This window comes from Fistularia commersonii, chromosome 4 (genome assembly GCF_037954325.1).
Source record: "Fistularia commersonii isolate RoL2024-O1a breed Wild chromosome 4, RoL_Fcom_v1.0, whole genome shotgun sequence".
In the NCBI taxonomy this organism is placed as follows: Eukaryota; Metazoa; Chordata; class Actinopteri; order Syngnathiformes; family Fistulariidae; genus Fistularia; species Fistularia commersonii.
In genome coordinates this window covers 12,662,531-12,680,682 of record NC_141287.1, presented here as the reverse complement: position 1 = coordinate 12,680,682, position 18,152 = coordinate 12,662,531, and the positions used below count along the sequence as shown (strand labels likewise).

At 47.7% G+C, this 18,152-nt stretch overlaps 5 protein-coding genes across 13 annotated transcripts in view; 2 read left to right on the top strand and 3 right to left on the bottom strand.

Moving 5' to 3' along the window:
* Positions 1 to 6,209, bottom strand: part of pms1 (PMS1 homolog 1, mismatch repair system component) — a 19,846-nt gene extending 13,637 nt beyond the window's left edge. For 2 of the 7 annotated variants that reach the window (XM_086145340.1, XM_086145344.1), the window contains exons 1-5: positions 5,130 to 5,262; positions 4,221 to 4,364; positions 3,942 to 4,124; positions 2,699 to 2,801; positions 1,551 to 1,714 (exon numbers count right to left, since the gene is read on the bottom strand). In XM_086145340.1, the coding sequence (XP_086001466.1) occupies positions 1,551 to 1,714; positions 2,699 to 2,801; positions 3,942 to 4,124; positions 4,221 to 4,352 (582 nt within the window). In that variant the 5' untranslated portion in view covers positions 4,353 to 4,364; positions 5,130 to 5,262. Of the gene's footprint in view, positions 1 to 1,550; positions 1,715 to 2,698; positions 2,802 to 3,941; positions 4,125 to 4,220; positions 4,365 to 5,129; positions 5,263 to 6,114 lie in introns of those variants that run through there. The other 5 variants (XM_086145343.1, XM_086145345.1, XM_086145346.1 and 2 more) reach the window with 5 other exon arrangements.
* On the top strand, positions 5,364 to 11,487 carry ormdl1 (ORMDL sphingolipid biosynthesis regulator 1). The gene is made up of 4 exons (XM_086145357.1): positions 5,364 to 5,674; positions 6,642 to 6,821; positions 9,326 to 9,477; positions 10,521 to 11,487. The coding sequence occupies exons 2-4, from the start codon at positions 6,648 to 6,650 to the stop codon at positions 10,654 to 10,656; spliced, it is 462 nt and encodes a 153-aa protein (XP_086001483.1). The 5' UTR covers positions 5,364 to 5,674; positions 6,642 to 6,647; the 3' UTR covers positions 10,657 to 11,487.
* adat3 (adenosine deaminase tRNA specific 3) lies at positions 10,523 to 15,642 on the bottom strand. 2 transcript variants are annotated; one of them, XM_086145352.1, is made up of 2 exons: positions 15,500 to 15,642; positions 10,523 to 12,701 (listed from the first exon to the last, which is right to left on the bottom strand). In XM_086145352.1, the coding sequence occupies exons 1-2, from the start codon at positions 15,533 to 15,535 to the stop codon at positions 11,676 to 11,678; spliced, it is 1,062 nt and encodes a 353-aa protein (XP_086001478.1). In that variant the 5' UTR covers positions 15,536 to 15,642; the 3' UTR covers positions 10,523 to 11,675. The 2 variants fall into 2 exon arrangements, with proteins under 2 accessions (XP_086001478.1, XP_086001479.1); XM_086145353.1 differs by lacking the exon at positions 15,500 to 15,642 and adding an exon at positions 14,917 to 15,010.
* alkbh6 (alkB homolog 6, nucleotide demethylase) lies at positions 12,941 to 15,607 on the bottom strand. 2 transcript variants are annotated; one of them, XM_086145355.1, is made up of 2 exons: positions 15,500 to 15,607; positions 12,941 to 14,256 (listed from the first exon to the last, which is right to left on the bottom strand). In XM_086145355.1, exon 2 carries the CDS (start codon positions 14,249 to 14,251, stop codon positions 13,547 to 13,549), a length of 705 nt encoding a protein of 234 aa, XP_086001481.1. In that variant the 5' UTR covers positions 14,252 to 14,256; positions 15,500 to 15,607; the 3' UTR covers positions 12,941 to 13,546. The 2 variants fall into 2 exon arrangements, with proteins under 2 accessions (XP_086001481.1, XP_086001480.1); XM_086145354.1 differs by lacking the exon at positions 15,500 to 15,607 and adding an exon at positions 14,917 to 15,012.
* osgepl1 (O-sialoglycoprotein endopeptidase-like 1) lies at positions 15,233 to 18,152 on the top strand. The gene is made up of 8 exons (XM_086145351.1): positions 15,233 to 15,423; positions 15,460 to 15,730; positions 16,106 to 16,493; positions 16,898 to 17,102; positions 17,401 to 17,549; positions 17,626 to 17,756; positions 17,851 to 17,922; positions 18,014 to 18,152. The coding sequence occupies exons 2-8, from the start codon at positions 15,534 to 15,536 to the stop codon at positions 18,096 to 18,098; spliced, it is 1,227 nt and encodes a 408-aa protein (XP_086001477.1). The 5' UTR covers positions 15,233 to 15,423; positions 15,460 to 15,533; the 3' UTR covers positions 18,099 to 18,152.

Sequence of the window (18,152 nt, the reverse complement as noted above, 5' to 3'; positions counted from 1 at the left end):
AGAAGACAGTAAGGAAAGGAAAGGAAAGGAAAGGAAAGGAAAGAAAGAAGGAAAGGACAGGAAAGGAGGACACAGTAAGGGAAGGGAAGGAAAGGAAAGGAAAGGAAAGGAAAGGAAAGGAAAGGAGAAGACAGTGAGGAAAGGGAGTAAGAAAAGGAAAAGTAAGTAAAATTGTGAAGGAAATGAAATAAAGGGAAGGGAAGGAGGGGAAGGAACGGAAAAGGAAAGGGGAGAAGGTGCGGTGCAGCATGAAGCAGTAAAAACGGAGGAGCGGCTGATTTACGGGCAAGTGAGTTAAAGTGAGGGGGTGAAAGAGAGGAGCGGCGGGAGGAGGCCCCGGGGCCGAGGGGCCCGGCACCCGAGGACCCGCTCCCTCTCGCCCCTTTGGCTTTTCCAGCCATGGCTCGGGAATTAGTGCCGTCCCTCGGGGCCTCTGGGACCGGCGGGGGGCGCCGGAGGTCGAGGTCGTGATCGGGGGTCAAACGCAAACGGCCTTTAAAAGTAATCAGCGGTGTTTTAAAGATGCCCTTCGACGCGTGCAGGCGACCCGCCGGCCAGGAATTACACCGCTGGCGAGAGAGCGACAACACGCAACCTTCGGCTTCGGACATTAAATAGAACATTTAACAAAGGCGGCTAATTTAAGATTGTACCAAAAAACATTTGGTGGTGGTGGTTGGTAGGGGGGGTTGATTCTCATGCCGGCGGCCATTTTTAACCACAGGTGCGCAGATGATGCGCTTCATCTTCAGTTTGTTTCTGGGACTCGTTTCTCGTTTGTAGGAAGCTGCCGAAACCTCATCGGATGACGCCCTGCAGGCGCCATTTTTGCCGGGTCTCCCGTGCCACCAGTAATTTCCACTGGTGGTGTAGAAAGGAAGGAAGAAAGGAAGGAACGGAAGGGAAAGGAAGGGAAAGGAAGGGAAAGGAAGGGAAAGGAAGGGAAGGAAATGAAATGAAAAGAAAGGCAAGACTGGTAAGTTGCAGCCTTGCAAAGGGTGCGGATTGGAACGAAAAGAAAGTAAGGTAAGGAAAGAAAGGGAGGAGAGGACTTAAGGAAAGGAGGTATGGAAAGGAAAGTATTTGCAACCTCTTTTCTCCGATCTGCAAAGGATGCTGATTGGAGAGGAGAGGAAGGACAAGGAAAGGACTTAAGGAAAGGAAGGAAAGTATGAAAAGGAGTGAAAGAAAGGGAATGATTGCAAGTCAGGAAAGGAAGGAAAGGAAAAGAAAGTTCAGAGTTCAAGGCTTTTCTGCAGGGGGCGGGACTGAATATCTAAATCCTGGGCAATTTTCCACCTGATCTCCTAAAAGATTATTGATCTGATGCAGCAAGGAGCTCAGGGGAGTAAATCCTCTGGCAAATATTGGAGGTCGGAGCTTCATCGGAAGTGGCGTTGGAGATGTTCAGCAGTGACTTTAAGGACCTGCCGGACTTCACAACCGATCGACCCACGATCATCTGAGGACGGATGAGGACACCTGGTGGTCGCCGTGTACAGCGGCGTCCATCCTGTGTGTGACGTGAGAGCGCCACAGCGAGCACGGACCTTGTTGTGCACGAGTGTGAGCCTCAGCTCGGGTCTGACCAGGGCGTACGCCGACAGCAGGTCCTGCACCTTCTTCAGTTCCTCCTTGCACTTCTTGGCCGAGGAGTAGTACTGCCGCCTCACAGGGAGGTTGCGGAAGAGCTTGAGGGCGCTCACTGTCGTGCCTATATCGCATGCGTACACACACACACACGCACACGCACACGCACACGCACACGCACACGCACACGCACACACACGATTAATTTTGCTGATGTTAAGGTGAACATTTGTCTCTTTGAATGAGAGTGAATGGATGTCTATATGTGTGAAGGAAAGGGTGAATGGTTGAAAGTCTTGATATGTGGCCCCGTTATTGATCGGGGTGAACCCCGCCTCCCGTACGATGACAGCTGTATAGGCTCCGGCATCCCGGTGACCCTGAAAATTGAATGAACGAATGAATGTTTACCCTTTGTGTCATTCGTTCATTCATTATCTATACCCCTTATCCTGCACTTGAGTTGTTGGAGCCTATCCCAGCTGTCGTTGGGTGAGAGGCGGGATTTACCTGGTACACATCAAGCGATCGCAGGGCCACAAAAACAGACACACAACCATCTATTAGGCACGGCGTGACACATGAGGTAGAGCAATCGTCTTTGGAATCGAAGATTCCTGGTTTGATTCCCGGCTCCTCCTTGTGCGTCGAAGTGTTGTTGAGCAAGACACTGAACCCATGACATTATATTACCTTACAGTCATTTGACAGATGCTTCTATCCAAAGCTACTTACAAAACCCTAACCGCTCCCCTGGCACTAGTGGACGGCAGCCTACTGCTCATGGTTCATCCATGATTGGTTCATTGCAGAGAACTACTTCCCCCAAGGGGATTAATGAAGAATAAATAATCTGCTCAGTCACAGGTCATAGACATACAGCCATTCACTTCCTCATTTACATGGTCATTCACCCCCTGAACCTCCTGAGTGTTTCTGGACTGTCAGAGGAAACTGGAGAACCGGAATCAAATTTGTTTTTAAAAGCAAGGCAGTGAAATAAAAATGGATCACAAATGAGTCACCTTGAGGTCAATGTAAAAGTAGGAAGTAATGAGAAAGGAGCCTGAGTGGGTAGCCTACGGCAGCCTGCGCGACGGACGCCCACCTTGTCCGTGGTGAGATGGCTTCTGGGAAACGACATTCCCTGTAAAATCCAACATGTACTGGGTGCTGACGTCGTCGTCCTGCGTCTTGGTGGTGACGGACACCTGGAGGACGAACAGCAATGCGGGACATCAGCGTTCATAAACAATTCATAAAGCAGGAAGTACATGTTCTGCGTCAGCTGTAAATATGACTTAAGAACTCCGACTTGGTAGCATCAGAAATAGAACCTCAAAATTGTTAGTCTGAATTGTAGTATGATGGGCCAAATGCATTTTATGTCAAGAGTGACCTTAGAAAACTGAAACTTCAGTCTTCTTCTCCAAACATCTTCCTCCATCTAAACCTATACTCTCACACCAACCTCCTTCACGATCTCTCAATATAGAAGTCAAATACCAAAAGAGCCATTTAAGGAAACTGTTTTGGGGTTATGTATTTTTAGTTTGGGTAAAATGAGGAAGGGTGGAAAACCTCATGTAATGCATTGCTATTTTACAAAGTAGATATTCCAAGGGGACCTGGCTTGATTTGCGCAGCGTCTTGCCAGACACTCACCGTTATTGTTTATTCTATGAATATTAAAAGTTATCAATGTATTGTTTTGGCTATTAGCATGTAAGTGTTAGCGCTACTGTATAGCATTGCTTATCATCTGTACATTTCTACTTAAAAATGATGTCCATAGTTCCTGTCTACTACATTTAATACACATATCTATCGGTATATGTTCATAGCACCCTATCTGGAAATACCTTGTAAATTATTGCTGTAATATACCATGTACATCCTGTTAATTTATTTATCATATACGCACCTCCTGCTTTTTTCACTTCTGGTTGGATGCTAAAATGCATTTTGTTTTCTTGTACACGTGAAATAACAGTAAAGTTAATTTAAAAATCAAATCGACTGTTTTAATTAGCACAAGATCATTTGTGCCTGTACCTCTCCACCAGGAATGTGTCGATCACCCCTTTCTATTACTCTATTCACTTGCTTTCACTCTCCCCGACCCGGTCAAGGCAGAAGGCCGCCCATATTGAGCTGGGATCTATCCGACATTTGTGCATCGCTAAAAGGCACCTGGGGAGGAATTTGGGGTTTCTGTAAATCACCATAAAGACTGGTGGTTCAGATTTGCTCGATGTGGGAAGGGTCATTGGACAACTCTGTTGGGATTTGATGCTATATCAATAAAATCCGCCAAAAATAACTGCATCAGCGTTTGTCATCAGCGTTACCTCAGCGACGGCGCAGATGGAGCCCAGCGCCTCCCCTCTGAAGCCGTATGTCTGCAGACGCTCCAAGTCCTCGTGGCTGCAGATCTTCGAGGTGAAGTGTCTGACGGCCATGACAGGAGCGTCCGCCGCTTTGATCCCGTGGCCGTTGTCGCGGATCTCTATCCGGTCCAAGCCGTAGTTCTCCTGCAGCGGGAAAAACAAAATGTTCTCATTATCGCTTGTTTATATTCAGGTGCTTTTCACAATTGAAAAAAAAAAAAAACCCAAGAGGCTCAGTACCAGCTTCACGTCAATGTTGGAGGCCTCGGCATCTAGCGAGTTTTCCATCAATTCCTTCACAACGTTGGCCACGGAGGTGATGACCTGTGAGCTGGACAGCAGCCGCACGGTGGCAGCAGGCAGCTGCTTCATGTTTTCAGCTACCTTATAAAGAAGGGGAAGAGGAATTAATTATGTATATATGTAAAATTTAATTTCTGAATTGAGTCATTTAATAAAAAGAGTAACATTAAAGACAACTTATTACATTTTTAATAACCACAGCTTTCTTTAATTTCGGTTCGTTTTGAATTGTACTTTATTTTATTTATTTGTACCTATATCCTTATTTGCATATTCTTTCTATCATTCCTTTTTGCACACTGTAGCCTGTAATGCTGCTTTGACAATTTAATTTCACCGTTGTGGGATACATAAAGCCTTAATTCTCTGCAAAATATTCTGGTCCCTTACTGTTTCTGTTAACTACCCGATGTTTAAGTTTATTTCCCCAATTTTCCTATTCAAATCTTTAGGACACGTCTGGAAATATCTGAATAAAAGGCATTCTTATTTCTGCCTGGAATTACCACAGCTCTTTCTGTCGGTGTGCTGATTTTATCCATTTTGATGTTTGCATAATAAGCATAAATTTTCTTTTTCCGATTTAATCTTGGCCCCTTCGCTTCGACTGAAACACCGGAATGAATTCAGTTTTTTTTTTCAAGCGACAGGCAAAACATTAAAATGAACTATAAAGAAAGGCACTTTATTATGACACTTTTGATTTCTTGAAATAAACGCGTTTTCATGAGTACATAACGGTGGTGATTCATTGCACAGACCAGGACTAGCTAGCTGTTGTGCGTGTTTTTAAACGCCTTAAAAGCAAATTCCCACACCATGACGAATCCCGATCGACGCACTTACGGGAACAAATGTGATCTCATGGCAAACCAAATATCAAGATTAGAGTCAAGATCGAAAATGTTTAAAATTCAGTCAGAATCCCTGTGGATATTTGCTGAACAACTCACAGGAACGACAAGCCGGAAGTGATCCGATTCCCGCCCCCTGTGTTGAATGGTGATTGGTCAGAAGTGTCACGAGGGCAGACTTCCGGGTTTATTCCGAAGAAATTTGCCCTGGGGTATGTTTAAAGGGCCCAGATTATTTACGAGGCGGCCGCACTCGAGTATTTTCCCCGATAAATCTGTTATTTTTCAGGACTTTATTTACCGTGAAAACCTCTTCGTTCACATTCATGCGTCAAACGACTTTGTTCAGGTTGTGTCTCGATCCTGAGAAGACAACGGACGGGCAAAGTCCGCTTCGAACACGACGATAACACGTCGCCACACGTCTCCTTCCGCTCGGGTCAGTTCACCGTGAACTGCACACATCAACAGGGAGGCAGACCTCGTCTATCCGTGGGAGCTCGGCTCTGCAAATACCTCCACTGATCGCCGCTACCTGTAAGTGAGATTCCGTTGGGACGGTTCCGATCGAACACCTCGGACCGCAAAACGTATTATCAACGCCGATCGTCAGCCTCTCAGACGCGTGGTGCTGCGGTTCGTCCGGTGGAACAACAACAATAACAACAACAAAAAATAGGTCCAAAGAGGACGCTTATCAGTCACTCCTTTAACCGAGACGGGACGCATATTGAAGGAAAGAAAAATGAAACGTTTTGTCGTGTCAGTATTACAGCAGCTGTCCCGACGACAATTCATCAGCAAATAGACCGGGACGACCGGTGCAGGGGCTCGACCTATATCTCTGCAGCCCCAGGGCCGATACTAAGCGTGCATAAGGGTGGCCAGTCAAAATGCCAATGCAGGGAATCTAACAAAATCGCATTCCATGGAGATGAGGAAGTGTTAAGTTCCTTCAGGATGAAAATGTGCCCAACCTTGGGTTTTGTCTGCAATGGGAACGTCTTATCAGCCCTGGCCTTGGCATCTCACTGGCCTCTTGGCTACGCTGACACGCCATCGCTGCCTCCATGACGTCCATCCATCCTCGATCAAATCCGAAAAACGGAGTAAAGTCGTAGGGGGTCGAGGGCGCCACGGTGCTCCTCTCACGTGCAAAAGTCTGGAATATCGAAGGGTGTTGTCAGCTCACGCTGGTTTTGGATGGGCTAACTTTTATCCAATCCCCAACTTGAACTTTGACCGTCCTCGGGGATCCGGTCTGGAGCAAAGCACGGTCCACGGGGCAGAGTTCGCCGTTGTTGCGCAAGCCGACGACGCTGTTTGAGTCACCCGTCGGCCTCTGCTGATTTCCACACGCTGTAAGAAGCGGCGTTCCACATCATTTTTTTTTTTTCGTCCGAAAACGGTCCGGGTCGTCTTTGAAACAATAGTTCTTCTTCTCGCTTGTTCCAAGCGCTCTGTGACAGAATTGTTGTTTTTTTTTTTCGTCTGTTGTCCACAGGCCAGGATGAATGTGGGTGTGGCTCACAGTGAGGTGAACCCCAACACCCGGGTCATGAACAGCCGGGGGATCTGGCTGACCTACGCCCTCGGGGTGGGGATCCTCCACATCGTGCTGCTCAGCATGCCCTTCTTCAGCGTCCCGGTGGTCTGGACCCTCACCAACGTCATACACAACTTCGTAAGTTGCCCCTTTCCCCACTGGGTATCTCGATACACACCTGCCCGCTGTTTATCTTGAAACAACAGGTGTGTTAAACTGACAAGGCCCCGTGTTTATTTTAAAGCATTTAAATGCAATTGAAACTGTGCTGTTGGTTTCTTTTTGGCGTATTTCTTATTTTGGGACGCCTGTGTCCGCCCCCTCCCGCCGAACTGTCAGATGAAACTCAAGATTTGTCCAGACGTTCAATGGATCGGGAGGCGCTGATCATTTGCAATGTATTTTTGGGGTGCTACTGTTGCTGCGGTTACCAGCAAGGGCCCGTGAGACATTCCGTCAGGCGCACGTCTTCCTGAGTACACACTCCAGGTTTGCACAGAGCAATGGGAGGAGCTCAACGCCAGAGCAAATATTAAGTTTTTCCACTGAGGCCCTGCTCACGCCGGCGTCCTCCCTGGGATAAGAACGTGACCCCACGCAGGCGGGACCCCCCCCCCCCGACCTGAGTCGAAATCCGCGCCCCGCTGCATGACGAAAACCCTCCGCCAAACCTGTCACTCAGATAAGCGCTATTTTTGGCCTGTAGCTGTTTACCGGTTGGTCAATCACTGTAAAGGGTTCTGCCTTTGACCTGAATTGAAATATCACAGCAAGGCTGAGATTTTTTTTTATTGACTGAATGTTATCAGGTTATTTATTATAAGTCATTCCTTCATTATTACATGTGGTGGCGTGGCTCAGGGGATTATCGTGATTGTCCTTGGAACCGAACATTCCTGGTTTGATTTCCGCACTCGTCCTCGCCCAGAGGTCGGCAACCTTTAGCACTTGAACAGCTATTTGGACCTGTTTCCCCACAGTAAGGAAAACATTGGGAGCTGCACAACCATTTTGAAATTTAATAATAAATGATGAATTATAATTAATATGTTTTTTTGCCTTTAGGCTATGTATAAACAAATGTGCTGCAATTTATTTAAATCTATGAACAGCTGCAGAGACAGCAAAATTACATTTCTGCATGCAACAACACGTTTCAAACTCCGAAAAAAAGACATTGGGTAGACTGTTACTTTTAAGAAAAATACTCAGCCCATTTGAGTCCTTCTTGTATTAAATAGAAAAAAAATGCTGCACTTAAATTATCCACCAGCAGCAAACCAAAAATGCTATCAGAGCAACAAATTATTTTAAAACACATTTTATTTAGGTGTTTCAAGATCGCCATAATCTTCAAATTTAAAATGACCTTTTAAAAAAACCCAAGTAAAATAGAATACATTCTAATTAAATACACGTTCATAATGGCAGGGGGACAATAATGGTATTTTCTTTGAATATTTTAACAAGTATTTTCAAACAATATAGAGTTTAGAAACTCCTTTTCTTTTACCCTTTGCTTGTTTGATTTTCTATGTATTATTACATTCAAAATAATGTCAGGACATTTCTATGATCATTAACAATTCTCAAGTTGACATAATATGCCAAGAAATTCAAATATTTAAATTGCAATTTTCATTTTGTTTTATTCACATGATACCGAGTTAGCCCGCGCATAAAAATTAAATATAAAACGTGGCCCGCCAGCCAAAATAATTGCCCACCCATGCTCTGGACCAATCACAGGGCAACATAAGATACAATCATTCATACTTATACAGACAAACAGTCTCATTCAAGTCCCATGGTGACGCACATGCATTGACACATCTTAGAAAGATGAACAACTATTCACCCTCTCTTCATTCAACCTCTTATTCATGTCGTACGGAGACGTACGGCCATTCACTCTTCTATCCATGCTTCGTTTACAATCATACAACTATTCACCCTCTCATTCAGGCGTCATCTAGAGCAGTGGTCCCCGGATGGTTACCGGTCCGCAAAGAAAATTGTTCTTAGTACAAAGCAGTACATCTTATTTTGAAAAACTACTGTTCCCACCAAACGTAACTTTTTTTGCACCATTTCACACATCAGCTTTTCAAGCTAGCCCTTGAAAAAAAATGAGCCAGAAACTAAAATCGCCAGAGAGCTTTTTCGGGAGGAAACGAGTAAACGATGAGTCCGCATAACCGTCAGCAAAAAGAACACTGCATTTAAAAGAATATATCAACATTCCTACCTCAGTTACGGGTTCCTCACAACAGGGGATACACAAGCTACACGCCCGCTATGTTTTATTTGCGGTGAACGCAAAAATTTTGAAATTGCCTGATATGAAGTCTGCAGAAACATTTTCATGCATCAGAGTGGTCCCTGGTGCAAAAAAGTTTTGAGACCACTGATTTAGACACTCGGCACAGAAAGGCCCCCTGTTGGAATCCAACCAGGGACCTTCTTGCTCACCACTGCTCCACTATGCCGCTCCAATAATTATCAGTTTGATCATTGTCATTTCAAGATTTCTTGTCCCCTGCTATCACTCTTAAGAACTTATCTTCTTCATGCTCAGTTACTTTCTTCACACCCTGTTTGTGTGTGTGTGTGTGTGTGTGTGTGTGTGTGTCCGCCCCCAGGGAATGTACGTGTTCATGCACGCCGTGAAAGGAACTCCCTTTGAGACCCCTGACCAGGGTAAAGCCAGGCTCCTTACCCACTGGGAGCAGCTGGATTACGGCGTCCAGTTCACGTCGTCCAGGAAGTTCTTCACCATCTCCCCGATCATCCTGTACGTGTTTCCCCGCCGCCTCTTTGGTTCAGTGTTACCGCAGCAACATTCGGGGTCTGTAGAAACACCGTCCACCAAAAGATTAGCAGAACGAGAATCACGGGAAATGGATCAAATAAAGTTTCCCGTCATTCTCAATCACACCATAAAGAATTTGACACATCTTACTGATACATACAAACATTCACCCTCCCATTTACGTCAAATACCAAAACGTGCATACTCTCATTCACTCATCATATAAATCATTGTTTCCCAACCTTTTTTGAGCCACAGCGCATATTTTACATTAGAAAAATCACATGGCACACCACCAAATAAACATGTCAAAAATGTATTTAATGACAGAATTAAACTGAAGTCTTGGGCTATTTGAACAGCTCCAGGGCCGAGAATTTCTTCTACAATAATTTTGCAGGCGGGTAGTATTAATGTCTCTGCCACGGTGTGTGGCTGTTGGATTGATCGGTGAGTTCAGCAACTTTGTAGCAAGCTTTCAGACTTTCTCACTCATCTTGGTGGTTTTCATCAACAATGCTCATTCAAAACATAGAAGTTCATAGTGAGCATTTAAAAGTGAATGGTATGAAATGTTTAAAATGAACCTAGATTTGTTTAATCTTTCTTAAAGTTTTATTTTTCCCTCATTTTATGTGGTATTCAAATATGAAAGACAGATATGAGTGATATTAGATTTGGGTAAAAACTTTAAATTTGTGTTCTGTATTAAGACATGAAAAGTATGCCATTTGGAATGAAAAAATCATGAAATAGTTCATTTTCATTTCATGTTAATGGTTCAAAAAGTGTCCAACTGAATAGTTGGCTCACACACATTTTCACCTCACCAAATATGGCACTCTTTGCAGAAAGTTTGGACAACCCTGTATTGAAACTGAAGGTGACGTTTCATTGAGTAACTCTTGTTGTAGGAGTTGATATGACATTGTAAATGAATCCCATAATAACCTGGAAACAATCTAATATCTGCGGATGTGAAGGCTCCATTGTTTCTGACCCCTCATCCTGCTTCTAATTCTCAGCTACTTCCTGGCCAGCTTCTACACCAAATACGACGCAACGCACTTCTTCATCAACACGGCGTCCCTGCTGAGCGTGTTGATCCCCAAGCTGCCGCAGCTGCACGGCGTCCGCATCCTCGGCATCAACAAGTATTAATTCCCCCGCCCGGTTGACACCGATGCAATCCCACCCCTAAACCCCTCACCCCATTCTCGCGTAGCCCGCCCCAAAGAAGACGCGTCGTGCAGTTTGTGTGAACCCCGCCGTCGCCACAGAGGAGTCTTTTTTTTTTTTTAATGTAGAGGGAAGGGGTTGGGGGGGTGAACCGGTTCGTAGACGACTTATGTGAATATTTAATGGTGTGTGTGCGTGTGTGTGATTTTACAGCCCGCGCCAGACCCGGGCTGGCCCGGGGATCGGCGGGGCTGGGGCTGTCCGGTTCCCCCTCTGTTCACCCTGTTGCCGCGGCATCCCCGGATCCATTTCCCAGAGGTGTTTACTCCCGCTGAGCCCTCTCTCCCTCCCGGTACGGAATCTTATTTACACCGTTTCCTCTTTTGCTGTCCAATCAAAAAAAAATGGGGGCAAGACATGTAGTTTTTCCTTTAGTTTTGGGCCGTGAATGCGGTTAGAAACGCCCTGTACTCGGAGACGGTGGGGGTGGGGGGTTACCATGGCGATGAAAAGCTCGACGTGCGATGGACTTACATTCCTGCAGCCACTCTTGGGAGCGTTCCCGATATTTCCCCCCGTTGTTGATTAATCTGATTAGATCCCTGGCACCGTCTCCAGGCCACGACCCCCCCCTCCCCTCCTTACCCGCCTGATGTGGTTCTGCAGGGATGATCGTGGACCTTGTGTCGCAGGGGGGGGGCAGTGTTCGGTGAGCTGAAAGGTAACTCCGTTGAAATATTGGGAACAGTTTTATAAAAAGTTGACTTTTCCTAATGAAAACGATGTCTGATTAATAAAGATGGAAGTAACACCTCTGCTTGCCTGTCATTCGTATGAAAACACCAGCAGCTAAAAAAAGGCGACAAGAAGTGAAGATCGACCTGCCAACATTTTAATAAACAAGAAAATTTTTCTCATTTGTGATGAATCGTAAAAAAACTTGAAAAACTTTAAAAAATTAAAAAAAACGTGCAGGCCATTAACGTCACTTTGCCCACTTCCTAGCTTCGGCTTGTGGCCTGGAGCTCCTGGCACTGCTCTCCCAGGACGCCTTCAAAGACCTGGAAGCGGTGGTTGAGCTCCTTCATCGTGTGGATTTTGTACTTGCTTCCCAAGGCGCCGTCGGCGAACGGCGTCCCATAGAAGACACGGCCGATGCGTGCGTGCACCAGCGCCATGGCGCACATGACACACGGCTCCCGGGTCACGTAAAGGTCATAGCCTGTGCAGATGTACGCCCGGGCGCTTGCAGTCTCTTCGAGGGGCGTCTGTGTGAATCGACAAGCGGGGAAATCGTCAAAGCCGTAGCGTCCGCCGCCCTGTCGCCGCGCCACCAGGTCGATGCAGACCAAGACGGCATGGTGGAGCGGGTGGGCACCGCGGCAGTCGTGACCCGCCGCGACAATGGTGTCCGTCGCCGGATCGACGACGGCCGCCCCCACCGCCTCCATTCCCAAATCCCTTCCCTGCTTGGCGGCGGCCAGCGCCACCAACATGTGTGCGTGCATGCTGGCCCTCTGTGACGAGCTGAAGAGCGCGCCCCTCAGGGCCACACTTAGCTGCTTGTCCTCATGGAAGGACGTGGGCCAGTGTCGGCTCGCCACCTCAAACTGGGGTCTGGTCAGAGGGGGTCGCGAGGGGACCCTGACAACGAAGGGCTCACCGAGTCCTTCAAGGCCGAGTCGGTCCGGTGGCAAAAGAGACTTGACGCCCTCCGCCGTCCCGCCTGGCGCCCCTGCGACAAGGCACAGCAGCACCTCCAGCGGGTGGGGGCTGCTTTTCTCTGTCACCGGTCGCACCCTCTTGACGTGCTGGAGGTCACTCAAGGGCAGGAGCTCATTGAGCCGGCGGACCAGACCAGATGTCAGCTTCTTGTCCACGACGGGGGCGGCGAACGCCTCCACCAGCTCCACCTCGTCCGACTGCTCGTCCGACAGGACGGGGAGGGCCACCCACGAGTCCAGGCTGCCACTGTGGCCGGGCCCTCTGCGGCGCTTCGCCTGCGGCTCCATTCCATCCATGTCCTCCTGGGGAGTCATGACAGCACAACCGGGTGACAAGATTAGCCTTCGACATCCCCTGTGCTGTGAATCCGACCCGTGGGAGAGTCTTGGCGTAATCTGACGGGTCCTGAGCAAAACATGCAAGGTTATGGAAATGTTTGTGTATATATTGTACCAACATCAAAAAGCACAACATGGAAATACATTATATAATAGCAGATTATGTCCTAATCTTTTTTTTTTTGCTAAATGAGAGACATGAATTTCCCCCAGAAACATCGAGTTTTATTGAAGAAAAAAAAAAAAAAAAAAAGATGTCGGTTTCGGCAAAATCAGTGGGTTATAATCACATGTATTAAGTGAAAAGACATTTGATTCTCATTTTTTTTTCCCATGTGATTTTGCCCTTCAAACTCATATATAAAATCTTCAAATTGACAAAATTCAATTATTTTAATTTATCCCTTTAAAGTGGGATGTAGCTTTAACCCTGTCTGTTCTACAAAGACCTGGAAATAACAGTTTCTATTTAAAAAAGTAATGTAAAAAAGGCAAAACCATTGAGGAAACTCAAAGACACAGGTAAATAAAGAATTTTCTGGTCATGATGCAAATGTATGCACTCTTCCTATATTTGAAGACCGATAAATTATCAAACAAATGAATGTAGTGACAAAACCAATAATAAATTTCACCAATTTGTAGATTGTTGTAGCAGGAAGAGCATCTTATTACATTTGTTATGTTGAATAATTATTATTATAATCATAAGACACAGTTCTGTAGAGATTTCCCCAGATCTGGACATTGCAGTTCATCAGTCATGTCCCTCTAGGCTGGTGGAGATCTTGAAAGTCCCAAATGTTCCTTCATTTGTGCCCCAGGAGGAGTTTGGTCTTCATGACTTTGGGCACGTGGCGGATGGTAAGTGACACCCGTGTCCCACGGGTCAGCGTCTCCCCCACAGATGCTCTGGCGGTGGCCATGTTCAGCACTCGGTCCGTCACGGCGTCCTGCCTGTGCGGCTGGATGCCGTGCAGGAGGTTCCGGTACATGTAGTCCTGCATGATGAAGAGGCTCCGCGGCCTCAGCAGCAGCGAGAAGATGCGGCGGCTGCCCTCGGCCAGCGGGGCCTCGCCCTCCAGGCTGCCGACAGGCGTGTAGAAGTCGAGCAGGGCGTGGGAACCCAGCGTGACAGTTGTGACGGTGGGGTGGTACAACGGGCCGTCCTCATGCGGCATGATCCCCTCGCCCTCTTTATACTCATTCACCAACACATGATTGGCCGTTTTCCCGCCGAACGCCCCGTAAGAGGAGATTCTCTCGCAGTAGGTCTCGAGCCAGTCCGGCATCTTTTCAGCCAACATGCCCTTAGGGTGGGGAGACCCTCCCCAGTTCTGGAGGCGCCGACCCGACAGCTGGGTCCACTTAGGTTTGGGAGACTTGTAGACCTGTCGGAGGAGGTACGACTCCTCCTCCTCAGATATGAAATCGGGGATGTAATACGCCGTGGGAGGGGCGTTGCTCACGACAAACTGCTTCAGTTCCTCCGAAATACACGCAGGGTGTTCCATGTCTCCTTTAGGAAAGGAGGCAACATAAAATTTGGTTAAAACCTGGAGGGGCTGCAGCACAGGCAGGCAGGCCGTCCCTGTGGCCTGCTGGAGGTCACGCTACCGTCACTGACGATGACACAGGCAACTCTGGGTTGATAAAAGGCTCAAAATCATGGAAACATGATTTGTGGTGTTTAAAAGACCGTTCTCTCCTCCTTACCTTTGTTAACATCAAATGAAACACTTCTATTACGTTTTCTAATAACCAGAACACCTTACCCCCTGTGCCACCATTTTGGGCAGTTATATTTTTGAATTTGCGTATTTTAAAAGGTACTCTGGATAAAATAAAAATAAATAAATTTTTTTGACCTGCACACCGAGGGGTTAACACAGGTGTCGTTTTTCTGTTTTGTGGCTAGTCATCTCCTCTCTTCAATCTCGGGTTAATGCCATTTTTGGCTTAAGCTACTAAGCAATTTTATAAGAATTATATTTAATCTGTGAATATTATTTATGAGAGGAGTGGATGTATTCATTGACGCTGACCGTGATTCTCGTTGCGGACGCGTGTGAAGTGGGGACACCACAAACCTTAACAATGATTTAACGCTATCATAAAGACGTGATAACCTTAGAAAAACACAGGATGTTACATCAAGTGATTATTTAATATACTTTACCTCTTCAAATATCAAGAATTTGGTAAGAATATCTCTGCGTGCCACAGGCCGTCAGCAGCTCCCCTCCATGTTTGATTCTGTGTCCAACCCACTAAGGCTTCCCCAACAAAGCGTGTACTTTTATTCGTCTTTATTTTTGAACCAAGCCTCGAATTACTATATTTTTATTTATCGTGGTGTTTAATGTTCAACTGTATTTTTGATGCGATACAATTGCGGGTCCTTGGGGATAATTCTTAGTATCGTTTTTTCGTGTCGTACTTGCAATTACACGAATTTATTTACATGCGACACCAGCGGATGGCGAGCTAGCATCTGATAGCTATCATCTGATAGCGTTTGGTAGCTAACTAGCCAGCTAGCGTCCGGTCGTTAGCGGGTCGGATAGCATCTGATAGCGTCTGATAGCTAATTAGCAGGCTAGTGTCTGATGGCTAGCTAGCAAGCTAGCGCCTGCTAGCGAGCTAGCTAGCAGGCTCGCATCGGATGTCCTTGCAGCCTGAAAGTCCCGCGGCTCGTCAGTGTGTCCCCTGTTTTTTATCTAAATTGTGTTCAAATTAACAATGAGGTGACGCCAGCCTACCAAGTGTGGATCCGCAAAGCCAGGGTTAAGCGCCATGTTCTCGTTCAAAGTCGCGGCGAGGCTGTTCCGGTTAGCGTCCCCGAGTCGCCTCTCTTCTCAGGGGAAGGTGTCCGGGCCCAGGCTGGTTCTAGGCATTGAGACCAGCTGCGATGACACCGGGGCCGCCGTCCTGGACGAAACCGGGACCATCCTGGGGGAGTCTCTGCACTCCCAGAAAGATGTGCATCTCAGGTGGGCATAACCCAAAACACCCAGAAATAAGTGTATAGTTTAAAGTTTCAAGTTTTGATCTTAGGACATCCGGGTCATTCAAGTCCGTCATTTTAATAAAGCACCCAGGAAAAGCAACCCCGCACCAATGTCTAATTTAGAAAATAAATACACTCAAAATTTCTGGCGCATTACATTCGCTTTTCGCGTAAATTTCTTCCGAATTTTCCAACCCCCACCAACCTACGATTCAACTGTTTCAAGAATTGTTTTAATGTATTAGCATGTACTTCCAACCGCCGCCAATTGAGGGTGCACTGAGCCGAGTGAGGGAGGGTAAACAACCTCCTCCAGATGATCTGAAGCTTCTTCATCTCCTGTGAATTGCTGCATCAGCACCGGGGGCATCATCCCCACCGTGGCTCAGCAGCTTCACAGGGAGAACATTGACCGTGTGGTCCAGGAGGCCCTCAGAGGGGCAGGCGTGGACCCAGCCCAGCTGTCGGCCGTGGCGACCACCGTGATGCCGGGCCTTGCGCTGAGCCTGGGTGTCGGCCTGGAGTTCACTCGGAGGTTCGTGAGGCTCCACAGTAAGCCCTTTATCCCCATCCACCACATGGAGGCCCACGCCCTCACCGTCAGGATGCTACAGCCCGTCCAATTTCCGTTCCTGGTCCTGCTGGTGTCTGGTGGTCACTCACTACTCGCCATGGCCAAGGGGGTCGATGATTTCCTGCTCCTGGGTCGCACCCTGGACGAGGCTCCTGGAGACACACTGGATAAAGTAAGAACCAGCATCGAAAGTTCATATTTGTACCAAAGAACGGGGCCGGTTGTGGCTCAGTTGGTGGAGCGGGGGTCCCTCCGATCGGAAGGTTGGCAGTTGGATTCCCAGCTCCTGGGTGTTTCCTCGCCCCCGTCACCAAGTGCTCGCTCAGGGGTTGTGTTTCTGCAAATCACCTTAAAGAGCGGTCCAGACCTGCTCCACGTGGAAAGAGTCATCAGACAGCTGTGCTGATCTGACTTGAAGAAATAAATAAAACCATCATGATCCACACAGGGTTTCATGTTATTTAAGAACAACCTACGTAACATAAACAATTTACACAATCAGGGAAAGGTTTATATTACAAGGATACAATTTGATACAGTTTAAATGACGTGTTTAACGACCTATTTGCTATGCAGATCGCCAGGCGCCTGTCTCTCTCCAAACACCCACTGTGCTCCGGCCTGAGCGGCGGGCAGGCGGTGGAGCTGCTGGCCCGGGATGGGGACCGTGCACGCTTCACCTTCAGGACCCCCATGGGGCAGACTTACGACTGCTGCTTCTCCTTCTCCGGCCTGCGGAATCAGGTCAACATGGCAATCGCAAAGGAGGAGGCAGCGGAAGGTATGGGAGAAAATGGCTCATCTTTGGATTTTAAAAATGAAAAACTTGGATTTTGGAAATAAAACACATGGAAACACCCTGAAGATTTCTTCCCAGAGTCCCAAAACTTTTATTGGAGGCCCTAAATTGCCCAGTGAGCAAGTGTACCTGAATGCAGGAGCGGCAGTAACAAATGAATTTCCCCCTTGAAGAAATCAGGCTAATACCTTGGAGCGCAAGTTGGTTAAAGTGTGTTTTGAAATGTGAAAGAAACCTCATCGATTCATTTTGGTAAATCCTCCCTCGGCCTCCCCCGCAGGTGTGGAACCGGGGACCGTGCTGTCACGCGTGAGCGACATCGCCGCAGCTGCCCAGCACGCGGTGGCCTCCCATCTCGCCAAGCGCACACACCGTGCTGTCCTGTTCTGCCGGGCGGAGGGGCTGCTCCCCTCCCACAATCCCACCCTGGTGAGACCAGATGGGCTGGACTCTGCTGGAGGGTTTGTCTCATGAATGACTAAATGCAGGCATGCCGCCCCGCCAGGTTGTGTCCGGAGGAGTAGCGAGCAACCAGTACATCCGAGGTGCCTTGAGCATTGTCGCCCAGGCGACGGGGCTGCGCCTAGTCTGCCCCCCGGCCAGGTTCTGCACAGACAATGGCGTGATGATAGCCTGGTGCGTCAGGTGACCTCAGGACATCCCTGGTTTCAGCCGTCTTTGACTTCACGCTGAATTAATGGTGACTCCCAATCGATCGGTTTTGTTTCAGGAACGGCGTGGAGCGGCTGAGGGAGGGGAAGGGGATCCTGCCCCCGCACGTGGACGTCCGCTATGAGCCCAGGTAAGTCACAACCGAGAAAGGATGGAGGTTGTTGGGGGTGGAAGGGAGGGGTCACAGCGACGGACGCTCTCACACCTATGTTGCGTTCCAGGGCTCCGCTGGGCGTGGACATCAGCGCGCAGGTGGCCGAGGCGGCCATCAAGTTGCCGCCTGTCCGGCTCAGGATCCCCAAATGATCCCCATCGACCTGCGGCGAGACTAATAGTCAATAAATACCTATTTTTCTACAA